The following is a 19,913-nucleotide window of genomic DNA, read 5'->3' on the forward strand; positions in this document are numbered from 1 at the left end:
GCAGAATGCAAGGGTTAGCGTTCCAAGACGCACTGGCGGAACGAGACCGGCTCCCCCTCATAGGCAGGCCAAGTCTCAAATGCAACACGGCCATCGACTCAGAATCCGTCTGCTCTCTCCACAGCAGTGTCGAGGTGCTCCGATTCGCTGTTTTGCGGGTGAAAAGGGTTAGAATCGAGGGTTCATTGGCCGGTGATGAGTGACATGGGCTCATGGAGTGGCGGTTGATTTGCATGAAGACAGGCGTTGTGTGGTGATCAAGACTGCAGCGAGGACGAGGGGATGCAGGTTGCCCATCACGCCACATTTGAACTGCATCGTTAGTTAACGGTCTGCAGCATCCTTGTGATACCTCCAGATGGTGGCCGTTTATCGTCTCGACACCCCCAGCGCAGGCAGCCACAGTTGCTGATTCTACCGTGGATTGCGCATAAGAAACTTGCGCGCCATTACCTAACTTTGAGTATCAAACTGCATCAGAGGCCCTTGATCTGGAGCGTCGAGTTGAAACTGTGGAAGAAACAACCAGAAATCTCAAACGGCGGTTGTTTAGGGTGCGAACTCAACCATGGAAGAAAATAGCTTAACCTGATCCCTCTATGACAGGTGTCAGAATTTCTATATCATCGTGGCTTCTCAATTGGTCCGCTGTGAGACCAGATCTTTTTTGACTTCATACTTTATCATAATTCGTGACTTCTACAGAAGCTCCGGAGGGGGCTGCGATTCTAGAACTCCCAATATCGGCTGCACCAAAGAGTAGATCGTCCTCGGCGGTCCACGAGGATCAAGCCCCATGTGGCCTGAGGGGAGAACCGTCACTGGGGAAGAGAACTCATACCATGCCCTTGGCAACTTGCTCCTTTCGTTCTTCCCAGACATTCTTCCCGGAGCAAGAACAGACCATCTTCTCGTTGTCCCAGACGCCAGCGCTTCGGGCGATCACGCCAACAATAGTGTTCGGGTCGTCCTCCTTGAACGGCCCGTCCTTGTTTTTCGACACAATCATGCTCCTGCCAATTAATTCCCAAACCGCCACCGGACGGTCAAGAAATACGTTCCCCTTGCCTTTCTCGTCGACATCTACTCTCCCGAAGATGCCTCTTGGCTCCTCAGACCCTTGAATCTTTTGCTTCAGAGCCTCCCATATTCCGCCCGTCGAAGTGGCACCTCGTGAAATGTCGCCTGTGTCACGTACAGTTGCCCAGTACTGGCCAGGAGATAAGCCGTTGATGGTAAGATCAACAAGCGTGCGCTGATTGGAAACCTGAACCATTCGTGCAAGACCTCGAATTGAATTTGACACCTTTGCATGAGTTTCTAATATACATACTGAGGCATCTGGCCATACGGTTAGTACAGTTCCTTGTGGCAATATCTCTCTCGACTATCAAGAACAACGACAGTCGGTGGCATGACATACTGTTGCTCGTCCCGCTTCCACGGAGAATGGCATCTCGTCCAGTGTTTTGAATCGCCGCCACAATGGCAGAAGGCGCGGCGGTTCCTTCAACTAATACCAATTGGTCTTGTAGACTTGCTTCAACCTTTTGAATCCCTAAGCAAACAATCTCAGCCATGATTCGGACAAGGCGGGCAGCGGCAAATTACCCTGGATCTCGTATAAAGGTTTCGAAATATCTTTAATGCAACTTTCGCATGTCAAAGGCACTGCGAAAGTCGCCTAGACAATATCAGCAGCCGTGTACCAGTGGGATCATACAGGGAGAATGCGGACCTGAAACGGTTCGATCATGACGGGAATCGGAGCTTCCAGGCCTTTGCGACGGCTATACTACTGTGCTAAAACTCGCAATCTCCAAAGGTCGAAAAGAACAAATCGATGACTAGAGTAATAAGAGTAACGACCAAGGCGAATCTCCATGGCAGAGTCTCGACTTTGGGTAGTTAGTTCGTTCGTGGTGGGGTCGGGAAGTTCGTAGTCGCAGCCCACTCCGAGAATTGATAATCCAATCTTGATAACGACGTCTAGATCTTGCTGATGCTGATGTCAATTGTCACCAGCTCAGATCAATGGAGTGAACAAATTGTCACAATCCAGCTAGTCACATTAGTTGCCACCATGATTAACGATTGGATTGGCATGATAACACGGATTAGAGTCATAGACGGGCACTGGCAGTCTGGCCTGCTCTGTTGATGACGCTATTTAACTAACTAATGACCGGGACAACAATAACCCGCTCCGTGCTTGTTTGGTTTGATGCAACCGCGTTCGAGAACTAACGAGCTCTATGTTGTTGCTCCCAGACAGTCAAATGCACGAACGGCAGCTTGATGACCGCCGATTGTCCAACCCTTCTGCACACCAGCGATGTCCTCCGCAGCCAAGTCCAGATGGGCCGAAGATGACGCCGAAACGCAAGCATATCTCGACCAGAAGAAGCGCGAGAAAGAAGAGAAGAAACGAGCAAAGGCCGAGAAACAGCGACAATTCGAGGAAGCCCAGAAGCAACGGCAATCTGCGTCATTGGCCATTGAGGCGGCAAACGCGAATGGCAGCGCAGGAGCTGGAACAGATGGCGGCGGTACGCAAGCGGAGCGACCAACGAAGCGACGAAGGCTTTCAATGGACCAGGCTGCCGATGGACGCGTCGCTGGAGAGAAACCGACAGCTATACTTCGTTTCCCCGGTCCAGAATGGGGTCCTTGCCGTCATGTGGATAACTACGAACGGCTAAATGCCATCGAAGAGGGCTCCTACGGCTGGGTTTCGAGAGCAAAGGACGTCAACACGTCAGAGATTGTCGCGATCAAAAAGCTCAAGATGGAGCACAATTACGATGGCTTTCCAATTACCGGGCTTAGGGAGATTCAAACACTACAAGAAGCCCGTCATCCGCACATTGTGAGGCTGCGGCAGGTTGTGATGGGGGACACCATGGACGAGTAAGCTCAGTGACTTTTCTTTCAAGGCCCCCTGTCCTGAAAAGCCCAGATACCAGAGTGACATTAACCTTTTCCTTTGCAACTACTTCCTCTTTTCGCAGCGTATTTTTGGTTATGGACTTCCTGGAGCATGACCTCAAGACCCTCCTCGACGACATGCGCGAACCATTCCTCCCCTCCGAGACGAAGACGCTGCTCCTGCAACTTATTTCTGCCGTTGAGTTCCTTCATTCGCATTGGATTATGCATCGCGATTTGAAGACGTCAAACCTCCTGATGAACAATCGCGGGGAAATCAAACTTGCGGATTTTGGCATGGCTAGGTACTATGGCGATCCACCGCCGAAATTGACACAACTGGTCGTCACCTTGTGGTACAGATCGCCAGAGCTACTCCTGGGAGCAGAAAAATACGGGCCAGAGATTGATATGTGGAGTATCGGGTGTATATTTGGCGAACTACTCACCAAAGAACCGCTCCTTCAAGGGAAAAATGAAGTCGAGCAACTTTCAGAGGTATTTGATTCCTAACAGGACCCATCCATCTCATCTTCTAACCCTATCATCTAGATCTTCAAGCTTACCGGCCCGCCAAATTCACAAATTTGGCCCGGTTTCCGCTCCCTACCAAACGCAAAGTCCCTCCGCCTCCCACCATCCACAACCTCCTCGAAACGCCCTACCACCGTCCCCCTCCTTCCCCGTGCCAAATTTCCCTACCTAACCACCGCCGGCCTCACCCTTCTTTCCAACCTCCTCGCACTCAACCCCGCTTCCCGACCCACGGCCAAAGAGTGCCTCTCACACGCCTACTTCCGCGAAGATCCCAAGCCCAAGCCGAAAGAAATGTTCCCAACTTTCCCGTCCAAGGCGGGTATGGAGAAGAGAAGGAAGAGGGATACGCCGGAAGCGCCCAAAAGGGGGGAAGAAGCACCGAGTCTGGATTTTGCAGCTGTTTTTGGGGGGAAAGGCGGCACGGCGGAGAGTGGAACGGAGGTTGGGGCTGGGTTTACGTTGCGGTTGGGCTAGGCATCTTTCTGGGGTACATATGTTATCAGTTGATAGGTTACAGTGATGTTAAAAAAATATATGAAGCTAGGAGTTGGCACACAGCGAAACTGGGCCACTTTCTCTGAATATTCATCTATTTTTGCTCCTAGCGGTTTCATTGGCCATTCTTGGTAACTAGATACTCGTTTCTATAACCCGACATGAAGTAGACCATGGGCAAGAAAAAAAATTGTTTGCTGGAAAAGTCAATATCGAGCATTTTATGAACCCCCTGACGTTTTTCGGAGAACTGCTTTTGGACTCCGACAAATAGCTTCGTTTGGGACCTTTTTGAGCAATTCGAAACACAATCTGTCCATCGCACGACTTGCGAAGGAATGTAAAAACTCACAGGTGTCCCGGCAAATCCGAAATCGACCAAGGAACGGATGGGAGAAGATTCATCACCTTTCTACAAGTAATAAATCTGCATATTTCGTCGCAGGTTGCAAGTAAATCGGTGGCGACCGATCATGTCACGACCAACCATACTCGCAGCGTGCAAGCAAACACGCTTCCATTTGCGAGATGACAAAGCTTCAGGAGAGGTATGTGCGAAATGAAGTACAATTGGGAAGCTCATGGATTCAAAACAGAATTACCACCCTGGTTTCAACTATTAATTCTGGTGCTATCAAATCTAGATTGACATCCAAGGCCTCGACATCCTCATCTCCCACCCAACCCACGGGGTGCCGACCTCATCCACAGCCGCTGTAAATACCGCTACAAAGTCACGAAAACAAAAATCCAAGAGTTCAGGAAAGGAAATCCTCTCGAATGCCAACTTGCGCTTGAAGACGGGCGTGCTCTACGGGTTTGTTGGGAGGAATGGAACAGGGAAATCTAGTAAGTAAAGAGCAAGAAAGATGCCGACTTCCACCATTGTAATAATCGGGCCTCCTTGAAAGCGGAAAAGATCGTTGACTTGCAACAAGCTATTCTCCGTGCGATGGCTGAGAAGTTGATCCCGGGTATCCCGGAATCTGTAAAAATGGCCATCCTTCAACAAACCGATGGCGAAGAAGCATGCTTGGGGGACGGTGCAGTGCCTGCGGAACCAACTGGCAAAGTCTCTTCTAGTAGCAAGGCGACGAAAACGGTGTTACAACAGGTTCTAGAGAGTGACGAATCAAGGAGTGGGATTGTCAGAAAAATCGATAGTAGGTAGCCACCAGTTGGCTCCTTTGACCACGTTCCTACCACTAAGTGTTTGTGAAAAGTCCTATCTCGGGCCTTTGAAGCCCCAGAGGACAAGCTCGGACCGACCCATGCGGTGAGACAGCTCCGGCACGAGCAGCTGGAACAGGAGCTTTTTCTCGCGCAGAAAAATGCGGCTCTGAAAAGCGGTGCTCGAGGCTTGCAGGCAAGAAAGGAGTTGAAAGCCGTGGAGCACAAGGTGGTCGAGTCTTCCAACACGTATGTAACACATGATGGAGATCAGGGCCTGATAGTCTTTCTCTTTTGACGTGCAATAGCCTCGACCAGCCACTAGAAACCACAGATGCATCCGTAATTCACGAAGAGACCCAAGCTGCTGTGGAGATGCTTGACGATCTTCAAGCTCGATTTGAAGCCGTAAGGAACAATTTCTCTCCTTATCCAAGTAAACACCAGAACTTACCAGGCTCAAAAGATCAACGCTGTCGACAGGGAGCAAGAAGCTCGAAAGATATTACTAGGTCTCGGTTTCAGGGAATCCTCGTTCGATCAGCCAGTCCAGTCATTATCCGGCGGCTGGCGGATGCGTTGCATGCTTGCTGGAGTCCTCATCCAAAAGGCTGATATAATGATCCTCGACGAGCCAACGAATTTCCTAGATTTGCTAGGCGTCATCTGGCTGGAAACGTACCTAACACGAATGCGTGGCGAAAGTGATAAAACAGTAGTTGTGGTCTCCCACGACAGGGATTTCCTCAACGCAGTGTGCGAAGAGATCATTATCTTGAAAGATCAGACGCTGACATATTTCAAGGGAAATATATCTGCGTATGAAAAGGACATTGAAGCTCAAAAATTGTACTGGGGGAGAATGAAAGAGGCGCAGGACCGCCAAACGGCTCATATGAAAGCCACCATCAGAGATAATATCAAACTTGGTAAGAAAACTGGTGACGACAATAAACTCCGCATGGCGAAATCCCGACAAAAGAAACTTGAGGAGCGAATGGGCGTTGAAGTTAGTGCCACTGGGGGGAGGTTCAAGCTCAGTCGGGACCGTGTGGGATGGCACGATTCATTACGGGCTGAGATTGAAGTTCCAGCGGATGAGAAGGGCGCGAGCCTTGAAATTCCAGACGCCCCCGATTTGCGATTTCCAGGAGCGTTGCTCTCCTTAGAAGCGGCGACCTTTGAATACAAGAGCAAAGGTGCTTTGGTGCTTGATGGAATTGACTTGGTTATCCATATGGGTGACCGGGTGGGTATCATGGGTCTCAATGGAAGCGGTAAGACAACACTTATTGGTGTGCTCGTTGGGGCCTTGGAACCAACACAGGGGAAACTGTCACGCCATCCTAGGCTTAAGCTTGCTTATTATTCCCAGCACGCCGTTGAAGACCTTCAAGGCTTGGGTGGATCGAGGCCCGGGTTAACCGCGTTGGGATTGATTTCGCAAGAGGCCGAGGGAGACCTCAGCGAAGGCGATGCTCGCGCAATCTTGAGCTCGGTTGGTCTGGTTGGAAGGGTAGCATCCGACGTCCAGATCGGACAGCTTTCGGGTGGCCAGTTAGTGAGTGTTTTGGCAGCTGCAGGAGATTCTGGATGTTGACAATTCCCAGGTCCGGGTAGCACTCGCTAGGATCCTCTGGAAACGACCGCATCTCCTAATTCTCGACGAAATCACAACGCATCTCGATTTCCACACGGTGATCGCGCTATCATGCGCTCTCTCGGAATTCAACGGAGCGATCCTTCTTGTGTCGCACGACCGGTTCCTCGTCCGGGCTGTCGTTGAGGGGAAGAGAGACGCGGACCATGAGGTAGAAAACAGCGTCATAGGCGAGTCTGAAGACGAGAACGAGATGGGCCGGCGCCACGTTTTTGTTTTGAAAGCAGGCAAATTGCATCTCCAGGAAAATGGTGTTGAGCAATTTGAGCAGAGCCTAGAGAAGAGGGTCCGGAAAATGATGGCCGCAGGATGATTGGTTTGGCTATTCGGATGTTTGACTGGAGTATGGAGTACGGAGTAACTCTAGGTGTCAGTGAAAAAGATGATATAAATCGTGGCCTTTGAGTGCAAAATAGTGGCCTTTTTGCTGGTACAATGCTCCATCTTGGTCGGCATACCGGCCGTCAAGAGTGGGCTGAGCCGTTACATGTCTGAACGCTGCCCGCAGTAATCCTTCACCCATCACCATGAGGTTGAGAAGTAACTAGCGTCGCTGCTCTTACATAAGCTTGCCCGCGACCCCCGCCAAAAAAAACCACCCGACTGTCCGTGTTGTTTTGATCAATCATCCCTTTTGCTCTCTCCCCGCACGCCACCTTACCTGAATCCGCCTGAGGCTCACCCTGCGCTCACCCCGTACTCCTCCCGCCACCGTCTTACTACCGTAGCGCCTGCGAGTTTGGCCGTTGACTGCTCGTGGTTGCTACATTTCCTTTCGCTGCTAGCATCGTGACGCAGTGCCCTTGATGCTCTGATCCTTCTCACTATTCGCGCCGACAGCATCGACTCTCCCTGCCATTCGATGTAACCATCTTCTGGCTCACCATCGAGATTCTGGTTCATCAGAGATTACTAGGCCGCATGCATCGGTCACATTTAAGAGTATCTGAAATTACAAGTTGCAAGGGTTACAATCAACACGGCCATCGAAAGCTCAAGCTACGTGATACAAATATCAAGTTCCTCTGATATCCCACGATGTCGCCTGCGCTTGATGAAGTCACACCCATTGAGGGCTGGCTCCTTGAGCAGTATGCAAAACAAGCTTGCGATGACCCGTGGTCTATTGAGCGATATTCAGCATGCCGCCTACTCAAGGAAAGTGGCATATCATGCTACCTCTGGGCTGAAGATGCATTAGTATACTATGGAGTACCCACTGGTGTCTTTGACATACATATCATTGTGGATGATGTCAAGAAAGCAGCAGACGCACTTATTGAAAGAGGTTGGCATCCACCACCTCCTGACTTTAAAGCACGGTACATTGATATTGAGGAGGCCACTTGCTATCTTGTTGAACTGCAATGTAAGAGTGTGAGAAACTTTGATCCTGTGGTTGCTCTTACTGCAGCTTCCGACTGGGATATCAAGCTTCCAGACATTGCCATGCAGAAAAGCTGGCAGCCTCAGAGAATTGCTAGATGGCCCTTTATTCCACCACTACACCAACTTCTAGATTCCCTCATCAGAAAATGGCTGGATACTTCAGATCACCTTTTTTTCTGCCGCCACATAAGCAACTTTTTGGGCTATCTTTATGACTATGTTCCAATTTTAAATCTCAGAGAATTTGCAGATTACTTGAAAGTGGAGCATCAACAGTACCATTTTGATGTGATTGCAGGAGTCAGCTATACTCGAGAGCCTTTTAGAATTCATTCAAAGAAGGTCCGAGACTCCATACTCAGAGGGGATTATGAAATATGTGAGTGCTCAGTTTCGAGGGATGATGATCGATTTTTCACAGCTGGTGTGGAGGCACAGTTGCTGGCTATGCTTCCACCTGCAAATCACAAATGAATCACATGGTATCTAGTGAAACGAGTTTGTATCATAAATTTGAGTCATCTGTGGGTGTGAACTGCAAGTAATGAAAATATGAGAAAGGGTGTTTGGAATAATAGTTGCATAATCACAATACTTAAACAGCAGTGATTGTAAATGGTTATTCAAGATGCATTCAAACTCTGACTTAAAACATCCCATAAGAGTAACAGCCATCAACGGTACGAGCGCAAGAAGAAGGGAAAAGAAGGCAGAAGGTAAATCTGCAAAAAGCAAGAAATCTGACAACAATGAATGAGGTATTCCAGGGGTGACCTTGATCAGTTGAGCGGTTTCACCTTCATTTCCTAAGTGCATTGAGCTTGGTTAGAAGGTGCCTATTTGATAGAAGCTTGGATTAGTTATTGCATGCAAATGTTTCAGGGCGGACTTTACTTGCCTGTGCTTATCTTGAACCCGGCCTGTGGCCACAAAGCCTTATCCTTCGGTGATGGGCAGTATATCGCGGTGAACCAATCGTGGAATTCTTTGGTAGCATTTGGGACTTCTGCCGCAGTCGGTTTTGGGTGCTGTGGATTGTCCACAAACCATTGTAGAAGAAATAGGATATCCTCAGCGTCAGTCCCTTTTTTGCCTTCGCTGGCCCGTCCCAAGATTGACCGGCATTTTGCATTGAGTATGAGTGCGGGTTTGAGAATGCGCACATGTTCAACTTCCATCGTTGGGGTTTCCGCGTCATATCGTTCTTTGAAAAGGGCTGGTGGTTCAAGAATCTCAATCGCAACCCCTTGATAATAGGTGTGGAGAGTTCCTGACTGAATAGTGAAGACACCTGCATTTCGGAGCTCTTGTCGAGCAGCGCCCATCCGTCCTGTAGGGACCACGAAATCCACCTGAGTAATGCGTGGCGAACCGAGGAGCATGCATGCTGCTCCACCAATGACGGCGTACTTGGTTTGGCGTAATGCCGCGCCGACCGCATGCGTAGCATCTCGCACAGCTACTTGAGGTTGAGAATTGTTGGGGGGAGGCATGGCTATACGATGTTAGTACTGTGCGCGAAGAAAACTGGCCTGATACCTACACGTGGAAATTTCGCTGGAAAAGGTTGTCAGGAGAAGATAAGTAGATATTGTTGAGAGAGACGGTTAGTACATCTTGCCTCTGTTGGGTGCAGCATGACGGCCACTTTATATGTGATCACGGCACTTAGATTCCTTTCTTATGCGGAGGGAGTCTCCATGCGGCGCCAGCCGTTGTTTCGACTGAACAACTGGAGCAAAACATCGATTGGCTGTGATCGTACCTGGAGGCAAACGCCTGCGCCGTTGAGTTAAATATACCAGCGTATCAAAATCCGTGCCGCCAGAGAATTGGTTGGATATCAGTTGCTACTGACTGTTAGATAGCCGCCGAACCTCCCTGCCGCATTGCCCCGGCTTGACTCGCCGATCATGGACTTTTACTCACACAGTTGGATGAAACCGCGATGCGGATTCAGAACCATTGAAGGGCGCGTACAGCTGATCCCCGTAGATCCGACGCTGAATCTAAAGCTTTGAGCGATGATAATAGTATATCCGGGCCTAAATTGATCCTTTCCGATTGTTCAGGAGTTCTTTAGAACGCCGATCTTCGTAGTTTGTGACAGTAACCGCCGCCCTGCATTAAGCTACTTGGGCCCGCTGCCAGCTGGCCGTCGGCTTCCGGGATACTGACTCGCCTGGCGTTGCATCAGTGAGCACGACGGAAGTGAGGAAACTGGGCAGGCGAGTCTTTGTCTTTGATGAAGAGGGAACATTTAGCGCGGGGCCAGGCCCATCACGTGGTAGTCACAACACGTTTAATCTTCATGCACCTTTTTCCTTTGCTCAAAGGTGCTAAACCCCATATCAGTCTCAAACACAAGCTGGAAAGAGAGGAAAATCCGAAAAGGCGGCGTGAGGCACCTTTATATATCCCACTTCATCGAGGCCATGCGCTATACCCAGGAGGGCACGCTAAACCGAAAGCCCGAGGGGAAATCTTTGAAACAAAGCGAGTTCCTTAACCGCTGAGCTGAAAGAGAATATCCTCTAATGCCCAGGGCATTCGAACGGCTAAGCGTCGAGTCTGACAAAATTAACTGTACCCCGAGAGTACGGAGTACTTCTTTTTGCTTCTTAGTTGCGTTGATACCTGCTCCGTTAACAACCACGGCATTGAACGTATTTTCCTTTTGAGTACGCTGTAGTCTGTAGAATCTCATGCGGACACGGAGCGACTGAACCATGAATAAGTGGCCCTTTATCGGGAGCAAACACGCGCCTACAGCCACACTCCTTCTACATGTCATGCCCCGCGCGTGGTGCTGTCCTTGCCCGGCTCGCAAACGCAGCCATTTCCGAGTCAGGCAGATTCATTGTGTAAAAAACAAAAATGTGCATGTCACCGATTCGTTGGCGAGGCCAAGCGAATTAGAGACCAAGGCCACGTAGCCGGAACCCCAAGCCAGAGCTGGGCAGCAACATTTATAAAAAGCGCCGGGACAGGGAAGGGCCGGAGTCCCATCCAGGACGGCACACCCGGCAATGGCGGAGTCCAGAGTCGTATCTCGAAGAAACAGGTTGATGCCAAAGAGGGTAATTGACAGGGTCTGAGGAGCCCACGAGGCGAACACGACGGCTGGGAGCTGGGGTTGAGAACAGCTCTCCAGGTGTGGCTTTGAGCGCTGGATGGACAGGCATCAGCCATCAGGGTCGCTCTGCAGAACTCAATTCAGGGCCAGAGCCGCAGCGACCAGCAGCGGAGAACACCGACCAGGTCAGACAGACCGCTCTGTCCCAAGCCACATATCCATGTCGTCCAACTTACCGCTCAAACGGGCCAAAACCCTTGTGGGCGGGTGTCCTAAAAAAGAAAATCCATTGGCGAGACGCATTCCCTTTGAAACAGTGCCCAGGAGCCCTGTTCTGTTCCTCTTCTCAGTCTGGGCTCTGGATGCTGTATTTTGCGCTTCTCCATGGAGACCTCAGGATCAGTCGGTCACATGAGCGCGAAAAATTACGGTTCCTGATTTGCTGGTTCCGTATCCGTATTCGCTCGGCAGGCGGTCGATCGCCACGATAGATTGGAGAAAGCGGGGACAACGATCTTTTCTTTTCAGCAGCAAATCTCGAGAAGAAAAAAGAAGAAACAAACGGAAAATGTGACACCAGTCCAAGTGAACAAAAGGAGAGGGTAATTATTAAACGAGATGATGTCCTGGACGAAAAGCGGCCGGCTGACTTTGTTGACAAATTGACGCGATCTGACTCACAATTGTTGATTTGTAACTAAACTCCGAGACGGCGTTTGTGACGATACCGTACTGGGCCGGGACCGCAGTTAAGGCCAGAGCTATCCCCGGCTGAATCATCCAGAATCATTTCTCGCAATCCAAGGAACCCGGCGAGCATTTTGTGCGGGCAATCGGCATTAATCACGAAATAATCCGAGTGCAGTCACCGCCTGGTCTGGAGCACGGAGTGGGTTGCGTCGAAAAGCTCTTTGTGGTAAAAAGGGGGACTTGCTGCAGCAGGGAGTCTCAGGCAGACAGATTGACCAAATGAGTAATTCGTCGTAACTCTTTTAATGAGGCGCAGGATCGGCTCGCAAGATACGCCGTGTTGGGCTGTCTTTCGTCCGTTGCAGCGTGACGTTGGTCCGCCCAGCATAACGTTGCTGACTGTTCGGATCGGAAACAAGGCCTCAGGCACGCGCGTAATTAATAATGAACCGTTTCAATACCATAAGGCTGGCCGCCAAGCGGGTCGGCTTACCCCACCGCCGGCCGCTGCGCAGCCAATGGGCGTGCGAGGTGCTGGCCAGCGGAGCCCCGTGCAGTCATTCGGCGTTGAGTGCCGAGCCACCCGTCCTGACACCTCGTCATAACAATACCGTCTTTGGTTCTGCTGTGGAATTCGGAGAAAAAGACCCCCCATCTCGTCCGTAGCAGAAATCTATATCAATATCAGCTGTTCCCTCCCCGCTATCACGATATTAAATCTGCATCTCGATCAAGATAACCATATCACTTTTGCTCACCACCAGTGCTTGGTGATCGTCTCCACGTCAACCGCCCTTCATCTCACCGACTTGTCCATGCACCATCAGCCACCGCCCTGATTGGCCAATCCGAGACCTGACCACGCCTAGTTTTTCTTACCTATCAAATCCTGACTCACAGGCAACCCAATTCCGATCTTGGGTCTCAGCTATATACAATCCGACTTTTCCTCAATTGCAGACCCGAAAAAAAATAAAATAAAAATAAATTCTTCCTCACCATGCCGAACTCACAGCCTTCCTTTTCAATTCCTCCTCCACAGAAAAAACAGAAAAAAATGAGCATCACGCAAACATACTACCTGGCTCACACTGCCCGAGCAAAGCTCTCGCGGGAAGCTTCTCGGCCAGACCACAACCTCCGACTGCTCGTCGGCCACGCAAACATGCTTGATCTGCTCATGCTCGATCTCGCCGAGGCCGAGAGAGAGCAGGAAAAATGGTTCAATCTCTCCATGCACGGCGCAAACACCACCTCAGAACACACCCGCAAACACATCCAATGGGCGAGCACGCCCGTCATCGCTGAAGAGCCAGAGGAAGAGGACGACGACGATTGGAACGGAGAGGCCGTTTCGGACTCTGATTCCGACGATTCAGATTACGGCGAGGATGACGCTTTCTTCGTCGACGTCGCCCCGAAAGTGACCTCGACCAAGGCCAGCACGGCCGCCGCACATTCTCATGCCCTTTCTTATGCAGACATGGAACATGAGCAAAACAACGACGACCTATCTGAGCCCGAGGACGACGATGAAGATGATCTCGCCGACCTCGCGCTCACACGAACACATTCCCACTCCCGCCAACCCCCAGAACTACTTGCCGACTCCGGCGACGACGAGTCCGAAGAGGAATCCGGCCCGCCGTCCCCGCCGCAGCTCACATTCGACCACTTCTCCGAGGCAGAGCCGCGCGAAGGCGTGATCCTCGCGTCGCGCCTGTACTCGCCGACTGCCAAACAGCCGACTCCGCGCGCATCGCGGTCGTCGTCGCCCAAAATGCCGCTTTCGAAATCCGATCAGTCGACGTTCTTGGAGGAAGGGTATTACATCCCCTCGCAAGAGCAGAGACGGATGATTGAGGCTTTTTAAGCCGTGTTCACATTCTTACGAAAAAAAAAGTTGCATTTATTCCTCTTCTACATTTTTCGAGCGAGCGACGACCACCGATTTTTCGCCTGATATATATAATATCACTTTATTTTCGAATCGAGATACCTCATCAGCATCTGCGGCATTGGATGGGATTTGGAGCGCTTTTGAGCAATGATTTTCCTTTTTTTCCTCGCAGCCTTCGCTGGGTTCGACGGCCTTTTGACTTTTTTTTTATCTACAAATACCCCAAAATCACCTCTCTCCCAAAACATTCCCCACACCACTCCTCTCCAAACAAGGCAAAAAATAAGCACATTCACACTACATCTCCCAATGTTCTCCCTCAGAGCGTTGACTGGCTTTGGCATGGTTGAGACTTGTTCTACATACTCATAGTTTCCATAGCTACAACTTTTAAAGCAGAAAATATCAGCCCCAAAAAAATTACAAAACTTACTTTGAGAATCAAAATCATTCCCCGTGTTTAGAACTTTGGCATGTACAAATTTGCCGCTTCTCTTCCATCCCATAATCCCTCCACGTGGTCCACCATAACACAAAACCAGGAATCAACATTCAGATGAGAGGAAAAAAACCCCGGCAATCGGCAAAGATAATTTAAAAAAAACCAACATAACCAACTAGCCCCCCTATTGAGACATACATACATACATACGTACCCCCCCGTCTTTTATCTTATCTTCCCCGCTGATCGGGTTCCCCCCAACCTAAGTAAACAAAACCCCAACTCCTTAATCCTGACTCATCGGCCCGACATGCCCCGACTTCCGGTAAAACAGGGCAACAAACAGCATATGTACATAGTCACACGCCAACGGGGGAGTTGTCACCGTTTCCAGGCAGCGACATAACTGCCAGAACCGTGGCTTGGTTGCCCACGAGGGGTATCCCCCTCTGTCAACCGTCTATCACGTTCACCCGCGCGGATGATGTCAAAACCTCCTCGTATTGCCCAAAGTTACAGAGTGTATACAATGTCCGAGAAACTGCTATACCCAGTGTAGTCACGACTGCGAGGACAAGATATAACGTCAAACTTCTCGTTTCATTCATTCATATTCAATACTCAAGAGTGGAAAGCAAAAAGAACACAAAGTAGGGTTTTCCACTGTTACAAAGTCCACCGCAGAAATCACTCAACCGGAAAAAGACTCCTAGACACCTTGAAAAACACCCGGGTCAGGAACATTCCCCCGCATCATGTCAATGCGAGGCATAAAAGCCGGAATGCCCGGAAGAAAACAATCTCGTGAAAACGCCTTGAAAAAAAGACAGCTCAAAACCAGTCAGAAAACTCTAGCAGAGGGGGGAAAACGAATGGAGTCATCATCTATTCGAATCAGGCCTCCTTCACAAAAACCAACTTGACTCGTGGCCGCCATGTCAACCCTCATCCGGTATCCTTGGTTTCGGCCGGGCTGCCGGTGTGCATACGGACATCATCCTCGATTGCGGGTTTGGACATCAGTCCTTCTAGCCCATGCTCTTTTTCAGTTTCAGATGAGTTCGGCACATTGGCACGAGGGGTAGGAGTTGACGCATCCATAGGATCATCTGAATAACTATGAACCGACGCCGTGGTGCTAATCGGGGTGATCCGTGAGCTATCGTCCATAAAATCCTCGTCCTCGCCCCCCTCACTAACGGATCGACTGTCTGCATCCGGCAAACCAGGGCTCTTAAGAACGACAGACGAAAAGTCGAGCGACGGCGACGGCGGATTGGGCGCCGTTGAGGTGCTTCTCTGTCCTATCGATTCTGTCTCACCGGCGTCGCTGGTTTGGCTGGACGTAAAATCTCTCGAAGAACGTTTGGAGGTCCGCTCTTCATGGAGGTCTGTCACACTGCTCGACGGGAGTCCAATCGCGGCAGCAACCGCGGCAGCCTCCTCATGCTCCGGCAGTCTTGACGTGCTACTATTTGCACTCGTGGTATCGAAAAGGTGGTCGCCTTTAGCCTGGCTGAGGCGCATGATTTGGTTATAGCTCCGTCTTGACGGGTCGGCGAGCCGCTTCTTCTTCTTCTTTTCCCGCTTCTGGGAGGGTCGAACCACCACAACGGGGATTGGGGATTGTTGAAGACAGTATTTTGACACTGAGCCAGGGAGGAGTCCTTGCATACCGCCAAGACTACGGCCTCGCGTGCCCACTATAAGTGCTGCAGGTTCGTAGATTTGGATCTACTGTGATTAGCCAGGAAAATGCAACGCCTTGAGCACGCGCAAGGGGGATTTTGCTTACCATTCGTTGTATAATCTCCTGAACTTTGCCCACCGCCAATTCCATTACCAGGCTGATTGCTTTTTCATCGTGGGCGTTCTTTGCGATCACCTGCTCGAATAGCTTTTCAGCCTCTTTCCTATACCTTCCACCTTCCACGCTCGCATCGCTGGCAATTTTGGAGTCCTTCTCCACGACCCGCAAGCACACGATCTCATCGCCATCATCTACCAATTCATCAATAAGCCATTCCAAGGCAAAGTCGGAGTAATCGTTCTGATCGGTGCCGCACAGGAAGGTTCGGCTCCTGCGCGTGCTGTGGTAATCTTTATGCTTGTAGTTCAGCGTCAAGGAGAAATCGGTCGCATCGCGATTGTCAAACGTGTCAAAGGAGACGCCGCGGTTATAGGAACTGGAGCGTTTATGAGAGGACGTCAGCCCACTGTCAGATTTCGGTACTTCAGAGCTCGTCGAATCCGTGGAATGCATCGCGTGGGATGCTTTCCCCGACGAGATTCGCTGGGATGGAGATGGATGCGACTCAATCACTGTCGGACGCAGGGGCTTGCAGGAGAGAGAGAGAGAGAGAGAGAAAGGAGAGATGGAAGCTGTGTTTGCTCCCTGGGAAGCGGGGCACGCGATTTAGGGCAACCCAGACCCAGAGCTGGCGGACTGCGGGGTGGGAATGATGGGCCCCAGACCGGGAAGGGTGCTCTTAGTCACCCTGACCACCCACGAGACCACCGCTTGCAACGCAGAGAAAAAGACTTCCTGGCGAGAAATTTGGGGGGAGGGATGACGAGTGGCAGGTAAAGAGAGAGATTGATGGGAGGTGCGCTGCAGGGTCTCTATTGACATGGGCTGACTTACCTAGGCGGTGGCGGGGACGGTATCCTTCGAAGCGCCCGCAACCTATCCTTCCTCGACGCCTGCGATCGCTCCCGTAGCCGCGCTTCAGATCCTGCGGTGTTGAATTGAATCGCGGGCCGACGCTGGGTCCCGTCCGGCCCAGAGAGAGACGAGCTGTCGGTCTGCGAGAAGCTCGTCCCATCCAGGCACGACGAAGGTGCTACATCAGAGACCAGGGCCGACGAGCTGGTGTCGGGAGATGTAAGTGGCGAGGGCAACGAGGGCATCGGATTGGAAAGTATTCACTGCTCTAGTTGCATCGCCCGGGTTCACGAAATCAAGCTGCAGCACTCTGTCAATCACCCAAGCTTAGTATCATTCGCTAGTAGTTACATCACAGGTGTGGCTGAGTCGGAAGGCCTGTCAAGAAGGGAGAGAGGCTGCAACCAGGTGAAGCAGCAGAGGGAAGGAAGAGTCTTGGTGCAGCTGGTGAACTTACCTCCTTTGTTTGTCTGTTCCCTGTGAGTCGTATCGCACCTGGATGTGAAGTGATCAAGAGTCACCGCCGTGGTTTGGAGGTGGGCAGTCTGGATTTAAAAGGGCAAGGATCTCTGGTGTTTGATAACCCGCGCTACAATAGCTGCAGCATCACGGCGAGAGCTGCTCCACACCGCGAATCGAGTTGACTGCGGTGTTGGTGAGACGCATTGAACTGCTGGCACCACGGCCGTGGTTCTGCACGGGAGGGTATTTCAGAATCTGTATACAAGGAGCACTATGGGTGGCACAAACCAGCCATCTCCTGCTTGTTTCTCTGGCGGCCCCTTCTAGATGGCCAGGGAGCTGGACGCTAGTTAACAAGCTGTGTCAATCAGCCTCTCGCCATGTGCCAACGCCACAGTCCGAATCACATGTATCTGGACAACCCCAAATTTAGCTGTGGGATTCTATGTTTACTGGCCGAGATAGTGGATTCGTATGGCGATCATTTCTCTACATACACCGGGACAACAACCAGAACCTTTTTCTCTCTACCGATCGCTGAGAGACTCGAAGGGACTCTGTCTGTGTCCAGGCCGAAATCGCACGAACTTTTCTCCCTGCCCAGACAGAAGAGCCGGTGACACCATGAGAAGCGGACTTGATGGGAAAACGGGAATTTGCTACCAAAGCAGCCTCCTCTTGCACAAGAGTATAATACTTTGACATTGCGCGACGTCTAATATCACACGTTTGCCCGACCCCACTCACTACTTACCCTTGGTAGTAGTTGTCGAAAGTGTCTGGGCGATAGCCGGTTGGCGGGACTACACTGTGCTCGTACGACATTACGGTCATGCTATACACAATATCAATTCCAACGTTCTATTATCCCTCTGTACGTTACTGTTGCTAGTGAGCCCAACTCCACGCTTTCACAGCCGTGAGCTCTGGTAACCGGAATATCAACCATAGAAACATGCCAAGCTTGATCTAGGAAGAAGGAGTCCATGGTAATCTAGAGGAGCAATCATGGTGAGATGGGAACCGCAAGCTCCAGGGTATTAATTAGAAAACATTAAGAGACTTTTCTTTGTTCGATACGAAGTGAATTGACGCTAAAGACGCAACAAGAATACAGACACATTGGCCAGGATTATTATGCGGCCGAGTGGGTGGACGCCTCACGCGAAGGAGAGCTGGTCACCCCAATTCCGCCTTGGGGAGCGAGGCTTTCCATGGATGAAGAGATGTCGTCGTAGTGACTGAGGTGCCTGTTCCTTGGAGGGCTGAATTTTTTCATGGGAATGGTCTGTGAGCTGGGTGCCTTGCTTGAAGGGACGTCCAGAGGGCCCTTTGAACGCTCGAGCCCCGTGTTCGGAGAGCACTGATCCGTATGCTTGGAAGTCTTGCGGAGGAGTCGGAATGTTGGGAGACAACCCACGATGATTGCTGGAAGCGCGAAAGAGGGCATGCGGTCAGCTGCTGGAAAATTCACAGGATCAAAGTGAGTATCAACCATACCAGTAGTGAGTTCAACGGTACTCCAAAGGGAAACCCATTGGACATTTGGATTCGTGATACCGGTTTTAGAGCCGATTTGAACGAGGCGAATGATCGACGTGATCATACAGAAGATACCGACCGAAAACAAAGCGCACGCAGCAATCTTGCGTGCAAGAGAGATGCGTAAATTCCACAGAAGTCGTAGTGGTAGAATCATGACTGATCAAAATCCAACTGGATTAGCAACTCTGCGCAGGTCACTAGCAAGCTAGGGAGGAAAAGGGCACTCACTAAACAAATCAGTGGTGATATCCGCCGCAAAGGAGCCAAAAAGGCTAACGTTACGCAAAGTGGCCTCCTTGCGACTTTGGCAGTATCCTATACAAAACGTGAGCCGCACGCCTTGATGAAGACAGGTTGAAAATCAACATACGCTGTTTGAGCTTGCGGAGCTCGGCGGGGCCCCCACATCCCATAAGAGTGACAAGGAAACAAAAAAGCCATGTTGCAATTGTATAAACCAAGACCACAAGCCACCAGCGAAGTTCGTCAGGAAGGCCTTTCATGAGCCGGCGGATAAAGAAAAGCAACGACAATTTGATGCACCAGAGCCCGGTGAAGAAAACTATCGTCGATGATATGGTCATGACAACAACCGCATTCCGATCTTGCAAGATCGTGGGGTACGGCGGCATCTGGCCCAGTCCCACATAACTGAGGCGATAGACCTTTTTCTGGATTTGAAGCAACAGGATCTCGTACCCGAGGAAGAAGACATAGCCCGCGACGATGAAGATCACCTCAATCTCTTTGAGTCGTTTGTGCTTCCATCGAAGATACGCTGTCGGGATCAATATGACCGAGCCCAGAACTGTCAAAAAGATGATGGTGATGTTGAGGCTCTTCTCACTGACCCAAATTTGGGCAGTCGGGTCTGTCTTGCGGTCTGCGCCGTCCATTGCTGCTGAAGGATTACTGGACGCTGTACAGCGATATTCGGTTCAGGAGCGAAGCACG

At 50.7% G+C, this 19,913-nt stretch overlaps 8 protein-coding genes across 8 annotated transcripts; 4 read left to right on the forward strand and 4 right to left on the reverse strand.

The window, feature by feature from the left end:
- Positions 1 to 549: 549 nt before the first annotated feature.
- Positions 550 to 1,580, reverse strand: UREG_02189 (uncharacterized protein; the record flags this gene model as incomplete). Its single annotated transcript, XM_002542627.1, has 3 exons — positions 550 to 597; positions 842 to 1,341; positions 1,424 to 1,580. The coding sequence occupies 3 exons, from the start codon at positions 1,578 to 1,580 to the stop codon at positions 550 to 552; spliced, it is 705 nt and encodes a 234-aa protein (XP_002542673.1).
- Positions 1,581 to 2,335: 755 nt separating this feature from the next.
- On the forward strand, positions 2,336 to 3,939 carry UREG_02190 (uncharacterized protein; the record flags this gene model as incomplete). Its single annotated transcript, XM_002542628.1, has 3 exons — positions 2,336 to 2,910; positions 2,967 to 3,426; positions 3,481 to 3,939. The coding sequence occupies 3 exons, from the start codon at positions 2,336 to 2,338 to the stop codon at positions 3,937 to 3,939; spliced, it is 1,494 nt and encodes a 497-aa protein (XP_002542674.1).
- A 1,015-nt stretch (positions 3,940 to 4,954) lies between these two features.
- On the forward strand, positions 4,955 to 7,103 carry UREG_02191 (uncharacterized protein; the record flags this gene model as incomplete). Its single annotated transcript, XM_002542629.1, has 5 exons — positions 4,955 to 5,123; positions 5,184 to 5,379; positions 5,439 to 5,538; positions 5,597 to 6,691; positions 6,741 to 7,103. 5 exons carry the CDS (start codon positions 4,955 to 4,957, stop codon positions 7,101 to 7,103), a joined length of 1,923 nt encoding a protein of 640 aa, XP_002542675.1.
- Positions 7,104 to 7,828: 725 nt separating this feature from the next.
- On the forward strand, positions 7,829 to 8,653 carry UREG_02192 (uncharacterized protein; the record flags this gene model as incomplete). Its single annotated transcript, XM_002542630.1, has 1 exon — positions 7,829 to 8,653. The coding sequence occupies one exon, from the start codon at positions 7,829 to 7,831 to the stop codon at positions 8,651 to 8,653; it is 825 nt and encodes a 274-aa protein (XP_002542676.1).
- A 416-nt stretch (positions 8,654 to 9,069) lies between these two features.
- Positions 9,070 to 9,672, reverse strand: UREG_02193 (uncharacterized protein; the record flags this gene model as incomplete). The annotated part of the gene is made up of 1 exon (XM_002542631.1): positions 9,070 to 9,672. One exon carries the CDS (start codon positions 9,670 to 9,672, stop codon positions 9,070 to 9,072), a length of 603 nt encoding a protein of 200 aa, XP_002542677.1.
- Positions 9,673 to 12,945: 3,273 nt separating this feature from the next.
- UREG_02194 (uncharacterized protein) lies at positions 12,946 to 13,818 on the forward strand (the record flags this gene model as incomplete). Its single annotated transcript, XM_002542632.1, has 1 exon — positions 12,946 to 13,818. One exon carries the CDS (start codon positions 12,946 to 12,948, stop codon positions 13,816 to 13,818), a length of 873 nt encoding a protein of 290 aa, XP_002542678.1.
- A 1,414-nt stretch (positions 13,819 to 15,232) lies between these two features.
- UREG_02195 (uncharacterized protein) lies at positions 15,233 to 16,550 on the reverse strand (the record flags this gene model as incomplete). Its single annotated transcript, XM_002542633.1, has 2 exons — positions 15,233 to 16,021; positions 16,083 to 16,550. The coding sequence occupies 2 exons, from the start codon at positions 16,548 to 16,550 to the stop codon at positions 15,233 to 15,235; spliced, it is 1,257 nt and encodes a 418-aa protein (XP_002542679.1).
- A 1,999-nt stretch (positions 16,551 to 18,549) lies between these two features.
- Positions 18,550 to 19,855, reverse strand: UREG_02196 (uncharacterized protein; the record flags this gene model as incomplete). The annotated part of the gene is made up of 2 exons (XM_002542634.1): positions 18,550 to 19,115; positions 19,330 to 19,855. The coding sequence occupies 2 exons, from the start codon at positions 19,853 to 19,855 to the stop codon at positions 18,550 to 18,552; spliced, it is 1,092 nt and encodes a 363-aa protein (XP_002542680.1).
- Between the last annotated feature and the right edge of the window lie 58 nt (positions 19,856 to 19,913).

Source organism: Uncinocarpus reesii, genomic scaffold, assembly GCF_000003515.1.
Source record: "Uncinocarpus reesii 1704 scaffold_1 genomic scaffold, whole genome shotgun sequence".
NCBI classification, from domain to species: Eukaryota; Fungi; Ascomycota; class Eurotiomycetes; order Onygenales; family Onygenaceae; genus Uncinocarpus; species Uncinocarpus reesii.